The sequence below is a fragment of the Sinocyclocheilus rhinocerous genome, unplaced genomic scaffold (assembly GCF_001515625.1).
Source record: "Sinocyclocheilus rhinocerous isolate Xijiao unplaced genomic scaffold, SAMN03320098_v1.1 scaffold438, whole genome shotgun sequence".
In the NCBI taxonomy this organism is placed as follows: domain Eukaryota; kingdom Metazoa; phylum Chordata; class Actinopteri; order Cypriniformes; family Cyprinidae; genus Sinocyclocheilus; species Sinocyclocheilus rhinocerous.
Window position 1 is genome coordinate 236,707 of NW_015634015.1, and position 8,890 is coordinate 245,596.

General features: G+C 38.2%; 1 protein-coding gene across 1 annotated transcript in view; it reads left to right on the forward strand.

Annotated features, from left to right (window-relative positions):
- LOC107745050 (uncharacterized protein KIAA0895-like) overlaps window positions 1-8,082 on the forward strand; it is a 12,655-nt gene extending 4,573 nt beyond the window's left edge. The window contains exons 2-8 of the mRNA XM_016558880.1: window positions 730-1,397; window positions 3,744-3,887; window positions 4,341-4,473; window positions 4,563-4,653; window positions 6,420-6,493; window positions 7,266-7,363; window positions 7,797-8,082. Of these exons, the coding sequence (XP_016414366.1) occupies window positions 730-1,397; window positions 3,744-3,887; window positions 4,341-4,473; window positions 4,563-4,653; window positions 6,420-6,493; window positions 7,266-7,363; window positions 7,797-7,955 (1,367 nt within the window). The 3' untranslated portion in view covers window positions 7,956-8,082. The remainder of the gene's footprint in view (window positions 1-729; window positions 1,398-3,743; window positions 3,888-4,340; window positions 4,474-4,562; window positions 4,654-6,419; window positions 6,494-7,265; window positions 7,364-7,796) is intronic.
- Window positions 8,083-8,890: the final 808 nt, after the last annotated feature.

Below are 8,890 nucleotides of genomic sequence, written 5' to 3' on the forward strand. Positions count from 1 at the left end.
TTGCGATGGACTTGACTTGAAGCGACCCTCTTTTGGTCTCAGACTTGACTTGAAGCGACCCTCTTTTTGCGATGGACTTGACTTGAAGCGACCCTCTTTTGGTCTCAGACTTGACTTGAAGCGACCCTCTTTTGGTCTCAGACTTGACTTGAAGCGACCCTCTTTTGGTCTCAGACTTGACTTGAAGCGACCCTCTTTTGGTCTCAGACTTGACTTGAAGCGACCCTCTTTTGGTCTCAGACTTGATTTGAAGCGACCCTCTTTCGATCTCGAACTTGACTTGAAGCGACCCTCTTTTGGTCTCAGACTTGATTTGTAGCGACCCTCTTTTGGTCTCGAACTTGACTTGAAGCGACCCTCTTTTGGTCTCAGACTTGACTTGAAGCGACCTTCTTTTGGTCTCGGACTTGACTCAGATGTGACTCTTCTGATCTCGAACACAACCCCTTTCTTGTCTTTATTTAGACATAACCTACTCAAGTCTAAGCCTTGAATCGAATGAGCTGGTCTCGACTACAAGACAGCAATTCACTGTAGTACATCCTTAGGTATATATTGTATGTATATTGTTTTTTTTTTTAAATGGTCTCCAGAAAACAAAATGTTAAAGAAGAATCACCCAAATATGTCTGTTTGTTCAAGCCATAGTCCTTTTATGCCTCACTGGCAAAGAGAATTAAGAATTGAGTAGATTATTGTAGTACCCCATCTTTTGCCATTTCCTTCCAGAACGGCTCCATTGGCCAGAGATGGAAATGTCTAAGAGTTGTGTCCTAAGCCCCATGGAGAAGCCTGTGAGCCCCAGTCAGCTGCATCTGGAGCGCATATCCTCTGGCGTTCTGAAGGACCTGTTTAACACAGCCACCAGCAGCTACAACACACTTCTGCAGAAAGAGTCAGATGCTCAGGAGAGCACTAAACACTCCTCCAACAAGTGCCCCAAACGAGTCTCCACGGCAAGGCATCGCGACAGACCCCTGCCGACCCTTGCACCTCTAACGATGAGTGGCCTGGCTTTTGGTTGCAGAGACAGCAGGCACTCTCAGTCGGTGTTCTCGTGTTTCTCCACCAGCAGTTCCAAGCAAACTAACAGCATCACCATGCTGGGCAGTGCCATCCGCCTGTCCCCCGGACCAATCCCCAGGCCCAAAAACAGCTGCCCGGCCGGCACCAAACTCCCGCAGCTGTCCAGAGTGCTTCCTGCTGCTCGTGATGTAGAGAACTCAATCAAGAAGCTCTGCATCCTCACTGCCATAAAGCCGTCTAATGTAGAGAAAGAGAAGGCCAGGTTTTTCAAAGCAGACTTTAAATACAATCCTCAGTTTGAGTACAGCAACCCTCTGCCTCCACAAGTACTAGCAAAGCACAGCACCGCTTCAGACCGCTTCCTCACACAGGTGAGTGCCCATACTCTCCCACAGAACAAATTAAGGACCTTGACTCGGTATCCACTGTTATCCAGTCACAAACATACACTTGTTCAAAATTGGGCCTGAGGCATATGCTGGTTAGGTATATTTTGAAGCATGGCAGCTGTTATTAGCTGGTTTAAGCTGGTCAGGTGCTGGTCCTAACTAAGCTGGTCCTAAGCATGAGCTCCTGCTCAGGACCAGCTCATAACCAGCTTATAACCAGCACAGGACCACCTTAAACCAGCTGCCATGCTTCAAAATATACCTAACCAGCATATGCTGTTTTGTTCAACAGGGAATCCAGTGATTTCAACAGGAATCATTACAATTGGGAAGACAAAAGATTCTCCATTGCATATTTTGAAATGGGTTTGACACATGAATTCGCCACTCTAACCAATAGAAAGCTGTTTGGTGTGAAAGTGACTTCTGTGTGAGCTATGTTTCATATGTTTGACTATACCCAAGGGAACTTTTTTGGCAAAATTTTGGCAAAATCACGATGTGACCGCACCTTTACTACTATACTAGTATTCAACAAAAGCTTGTCCAATGTCTTATAAGTGCACAGACACAGTACACTTGCATAGAGTGTTTTGGGCCCTATACCTTTTTAAATTACATTGTGTAGCAAGACATCTTCCGAAATTAGATGCAGTTATGTAAAGATATGTCAACATTTGAACCACTTTAAAGTGTTTTTTAAACATTTGTATTGTTAAATATTCAAGTAAGTTGAAACCTAGTACTTTTATTAAAAAATGTATTTCGGCATTTTCTCTCCAAAAAAATCCCGTTGTCACCAGTGTGCAGTGAACTTTGAGATCGTCTGGTCCACGAAGGATCCATTCATTGTATCCTTTGTGGCTTGGAAAATGAAGGACGCATTTCAAGGCCACGCTTGAAGGAGGCTTTGAAATGGACGGCCTTCGTCATGCCACTGTGATGCCTTGAAAGGATACAGCCTCTGAATTTGGGCATGCCATATTTCATTCTGACTTTGGCGCACAATGCTTGCGTTTGCACATTAGCATTAGTGTCTAGCAAACTTCGTTACCCTAAAATTCACCAAGACATACATTCATACTTTGCCACTGCTCTACAACCTGTTCCACTGTGCAAGGGGTTGTGACAAATACTAGACTGAAAATCATGCAATTATGCATATTCAAAATTAGCCAAATAGTAATTTGTACACCTTTAGCATATGTGTTTAGCATAGTAATTAACAAATGCTTTTATGTCTAATGGTTTTGTTTTTAATTTTATTGCATGCTGCATTGCTTTAAAAAGGACTTACGCATTTAGCATTCATTTGCTTTCATCCTTTTTTATGCTGATATCTTCTATAAGGTTTTGCGTTCGTTATTCTCATTCACATTCCATAATCCAGCTCCTGGTGGGCCGCAGTTCCAACCCTCCTCCAACACACATATTACCAGTAGTTTTCAAATAATCCTGTAGAATTTTAGATTAGCTGTAGATGTGTTTAATTAAGGTTGAAGCTAAACTCTGCAGGGCCGTGGCCCTCCAGGAACTGAGTTTGGCACCCCTGCTGAAAGGTCACAGTCCTGTAAGTGAGATTAATAGGAATTGCTCCTGAAATAAACATTCTGACTCTTTAGTTTTGTACGTTCAACATGGATTAAGTTAGAAACAAGTGCTTTACCTTTATAGCTGCGTCTCAGGCTCAGCAGCTCAAAGCAATGTGCTACAACTGTATGTGTTGCCAACAACACAGTCAGACTAATAAACCTCTTTGAAGGTTAAAGAGTTCATTATTTCAATTCAATTCAGTTTCCCGCTAGCTATTAAACAGAGCCAACACTGAGGGACCAACACAGAGCACTTTATACAGGGCATCAGAGATCCCATAATAGTTTTCCTGGCTGCAAAAGCCAACAAAAACAACATAGCAAGTTATATTTTATGGATTAATGTTTAAATGTAGGGTATAGTGGCTGTATTAGAGCTTTGTGTGCTGCAGCAAAGGATAAATGGATTCATTTCAGACCATTATATTGATTATCTCAGAGTGCCGAGCTCATTGTGGATCAACCTCAGGCATAAACTGATGGATCACAAATCAGTTTTCATAAATCCACGCAACACCAAAGCCCCAGCTATATGGTCTGTACATACATGACGTAACAATTGAAGGTTATATTGAGTTATGCTTCTGCAGGCATATTTCACTTACACAGATTTATCTTAAAGCACAAGCAGTTCCAAATATCAGTCGTACTACACAAGGGACTAATTTAGGCTCACTTAGGCAGCAAAAGGTGTTATCTGTAAAAGTTGTCTCCTGAGTGTTTGCTGTCGTCTCAGGCTGTGCGGATCATGGAGTTGGCCTTGCAGAAATACGGCTCCTATGAGAAGTTTGAACAGGCTACTGGAGGAAACCTCCTCACCAAGAGCCGTATCTGGTACCATGTCAAAAAATACATGGAGAAGGAAGGATGCATGGGAGAGGTGAGAGAGCGAGATAATTAAAAAGAAGCATTTAAATGCAAATTCAGTTTGTTAGCTGCACTTTTAATTCAATCAAAAAATCTCAAAAACAGTTGAGAAAAATATGAAATAATTTATCATTTAAAAAGTTTTTTTTTGTTTTTGAAAGAAGTATCTTATGCTCACCAAGGCTGCATTTATTTGATAAAAAATACAGCAAAAGTTTAGAAATATTATTACAATTTAAAATAACTGTTTTCTACCATAATACATTTTAAAATGCAATTTATTTGTGTGATGGAAAAGCTAAAATTTCAGCATCATTGCTCCTATCTTCAGTGTCACATGATCCTTCAGAAATCACTCTAATATGCTGGTTTACTGACCCCAATCTTTTGAATGGTAGTGTTGTTTATTGATATTATTCGGTTGATATCCTCTTGAGTGTAGATGTAAAATTTTCTCTCTCTGCAGATTGTGGTTAATCTCACTGATGACCTCCTGTCCAGAGCGTCTATGACTGTGGTGAACAGCAGACCTACACTCACCATTAACATCTCTACTGCCAGAGAGCAGTGGCTGGAGGGGATGCTGAGGCATGAAATCGGTGCGTGTTTGTCTATATCAACATCTGACAGTCCACTGAGTCTCATATTAGAATAGTGAGACCCATTCAAGTCTTTCATGATCCACCAGCTCCACTCCCTTGTGCTCTGTACTGTGGATCGTGTCTCGGTCACCCCAGAAAAACCAGCCGTCTGTGTCGGCAACAGCTTGTGTTCCTTCTGTCAGGGACTATTAGACCCTGAGCGTATCAGAGCTGAGTGTCAGGACCACATTAATTACACTCCCACGCTGTGTGTTCTCGCTCTGCTTCACTTTCTCTGTTGGTCTGCTCAGAAATCAGGGGTTGGCTGCTGGAGACTTGACCTAGCAATTGTTTGCAATGTTTTGGTAAAGATATGTTCAGTAGTCACAAGTGAGTGCCTTGTGAAAAAGAAGTGTGGTTAATTGTATTATTAATGCGCTAGAAGTCTTAAAAATTAAAAAATACTTGCAGATCATATAATAATAAAATAAAAGAACACTTAAAGGGGTCATATGATGCTTTTTTAAAGATCATTATTTTGTGTATTTGGTGTAACAGAATATGTTGACATGCTTTAATGTTCAAAAAACACATTATTTTTCAAATACTGTACATTATTGTAGGTCCTCTATGCCCCGCCTCTCTCAAACGCTTCGTTTTCTACAAAGCCCCCTCCTTACATGGCTGCTTCAACCCTAACTGCGGTTACTGAAACCACGCCTTCTTTCTTTGCGTGCACATTTGCGGCATTATGCTAATATTTCCACATAGTGGGGTAGATATGTGGGGGCGTGTTAGAACGAGCCGTTTTAGGGGGGCGTGGCAGAGTCTTAACTTTGATAAAGAATATCTCTTTGGTTTTGAGACTTTAGTTTTTGCAACTTCAGGGATCTTATCTATGCACAATCAGCTTGTAACACTCCAAAGAGAAAGGAAAACTTGAAATCGCATCATATGACCCCTTTAAGTGCACTTAAAGAGAGACACTTAAGTACATTTTTCAAAAGTACACTTAATAATTATGTCAAAAGTTTTACTTTAAAGTACATTTTAATTCATTATGTTTGCACTTATGTTGATGTGTTGACTAACATACTAAAGCACATGGAAAGTAGTGATTGATTATAATTGTAACTGTCATGTGTTGTTCAGTATAACATTTAAATTTAATATATTTTAAATTTAGTAAATTGCAACTTGATCATCATAAATGTGTAATTACAAATATATTTAAATACATGACACAATTTTAAATAAAAATGAAAAAGTATATTTTAGTTGATCATAAATGCTTGTCAGTATATTTGGCAGTAACTTTAACCATATTTCAAAGAGAGTATAGGTAATTATGAAATTACATATAAAGATGTATTTAAGTCCTACTTTAGTTGGTGAATTTAATATCAATGTAAAATATTCTACATTTCCATTTTAATTGCAGTTAGCATACAGTTCAGTGTCTTACATTTAGTCTACTTTTTTCAAGTATATCTTGTTACAGTATATTTATATTATTTCCATAAAAAAGTATACTAAAGTGAAATTTTGGAATGTTAAAAGTGTATCACAAGGGGTGCGATAATGGCTTATAATTGTGAATGAATTGAGCTAAATGGTGAAAGCATCTTTATTGATATTGCTTATACTTATATTTTCTTGAGTTATGCCAAGCTCTAAATTATTTTTTTTATTTTGGTAGAAATATTGATTAAAACATTTTTTAAACATCCTGCTCATTACAAATGAATGGTTCTTCGAATATTATTGCGAAGAGCGTGGGCTCCTCTGAATAATATGACAACAATGAAATTCATTTGATAACTACAGATTATTAATAGTTATTAAAGCAATAAGCCCCAAGAAGCCGTGGTTTACAGTGAATTTATAACAGCTAAGGGGCCTTGTTAGGCACGACGCGAAGTAACTCCCTTAGCTGTTATAAATTCACTGTAAACCACGGCGTTTCTGCACGACCCCAACACGCGATGGGACTACTGCGTCAGAGCCAAACGAGGACAGACCGACACGGCACTGCCAGGTACAGCATGATGCCGATATCTGAGCAGGGTGGCTGATAACCGATATTAAGTCAATTTCAATTCAGTTCAAGTTTATTTGTATAGCACTTTTCACGATACAAATCGTTGCAAAGCAGCTTTACAGAAAATTGAAGTTTCTAATTTAAAGTTTCTACATTATATTTAGTAGTAGCTTTAGCTTATCAGTGGTGACTAGGTCAAGTTGATGTCCATATGGCAGAAATATACGGTAAAATGAATGCAGTTAGTTAATGATATGTAATCAGTGAACACTATTAACTGCAATGATTATATGTTGTGATTAAACATAGCAAAATTTGGTAGTTTTGTATAAAGTCAATATACATTTGATGTCACACTTTCATTTAAAGATAGCAAAAACACATGCATAACAATCGCTGAAATTAAAATTATATTTATTTTACATAATATTTACTAAATTTGAAAATTAATATGAAAAAAATTATAATTTGAACTTGATAAAAAATAAATCTGTAAGGTAAAGAGATTTATTTAGATGGTGATGTCTTGATTCTGTAATTCTATTGTATTTTTCACAAATAAAGAAATTCTTATGAATGTGAATAAGAAGGATGTATGCACTGTAAGCAAGAATTGCCGAACAATGTCGATAATTAAAAAATGCTAATTATCGGCCGATATATCGGCCTTGGAAATATGTATCGTCAATGATTCTAAGGCTTATGACATCTTACATAATTATTATTGCTTGCTTATGCGTGTAAATAATAAAATGTTTTTGTTATTAAGGTTGTTTCAGTAAGGACCAGGTTTATCTAGATGGCATCCTGAAGATCCTCAGACACAGAGACAAGATTGACTTCCAGCTTCTCATGGCTCTGGGAAAGGTACTTTACTGACACACTTAACTTGATTTATTTGCTGCAAGATTCATTGAAATGAAAGCTAAATCACAATATTCAATTAAATCAATATATGTGCTGAGTGAAGCGCAGCACTGTGTTCATTTACACGTGAGCAGCTCATAATTCAAGTTTAAGCATCTCGGATCGATTCACAGTGAATGCTGCTCCACATGATCTACATCTCTGCATCTCCTTTGAGTCTGAGTGTGTTTAACGTGCATTTGGGAACTAAACATGAGCCAGCCATCTTCCCATACTTGTAATGAGAAGCACAAAAGAGAAGCTTTATGGGCTTTCCTGTGGTTTTACGTCGAAATAAAAGTTTGATAGTTTAATAATTGAAAAACTGCATTTACATTTTTTCCCCAAATCATGCAGCTTTTAACTTTTAACTGTGTGTGTGTGTGTTGAGCAGGTGTCGTATGAGGACGTGGAGCGCCTGAAGAGTCTGGCTCTGATGGAGCATGTGCGGATTCCTCACTTCCTGCAGGACCAAGCGCGCTACACGGAGCAGCTTCATAAAATCATGGAGGTCAACCAGTTAACTGATGAGGAGCTGTGCATACTTATCTGAACATGTGACCTCTGACCTCCAGCATGAATCTCACAAAGCCTGTCCAGGTCATACATTACCATTCATAAACAAAAACATGTTCAGGTCATATTTCACTAAAACCTAAAGAAAGAAAGATGAAATTACTTTTAGCATTAAAAATTAAGCTTATTTTTAGAAGCATTAATTATTTGTGAATTTTCAAAAATTATTTTAATGACACTTAGGGCGTCTCACCTCAGATTCTTGTAATTCTCGTACCTCATTTAGCGCAAATTTACAAAAATCTAAATTCGATTACTGTAATGTGAAAATTTATTATATCACAGACATTAATCATTACTAATATTCCAAAACGTAAAAACAAATGACCAAATTACAAAATGTTACAATGCAAAAAATCTTAATAGTTTTAAAACAGGCTCAATTTTAGCTCTTAATGCTTTTTTGTTTTTTTTATGAGTTTTGCCCTGAGGTGGATTGGAAAATAAAGAGATTTCTGGGATAGAGACTCAAACAATCAGTCTATATAGGGGCCTATGGAGCTTTATTTGTTTTTGGTAAAACTTGTAATTTTTTTTTTTAGCCAGTGCAGAGCATTAAGTCCCTTCTGAAGGTTCTCAGGACATGTGCATTCGCTTTTAGGGGATACTGAGGGGCCAAATTACAGATTGCCAAACATTCATATGTACTACAAGATCCTTAAGCTGTTTATTTCCTGATTTCTTATTAGGGCTGTGCAATTAATCGCATGCGATTGTCATGCGCATCTCGTCAGTAAAGCCGGTCCCGTGATTAGTAGTAAATCTCCATCACCTGCTTTCAGATGGAGCGGCATTTAATACACAGAGCCGTAGTTCACTGACAAGCTAGGCGATATCGCGTTCATAATTGAATGCGATTCATCTGCGATTATGAACGCGATATTGCCTAATTGTCAGTGAACTATGGCTCTG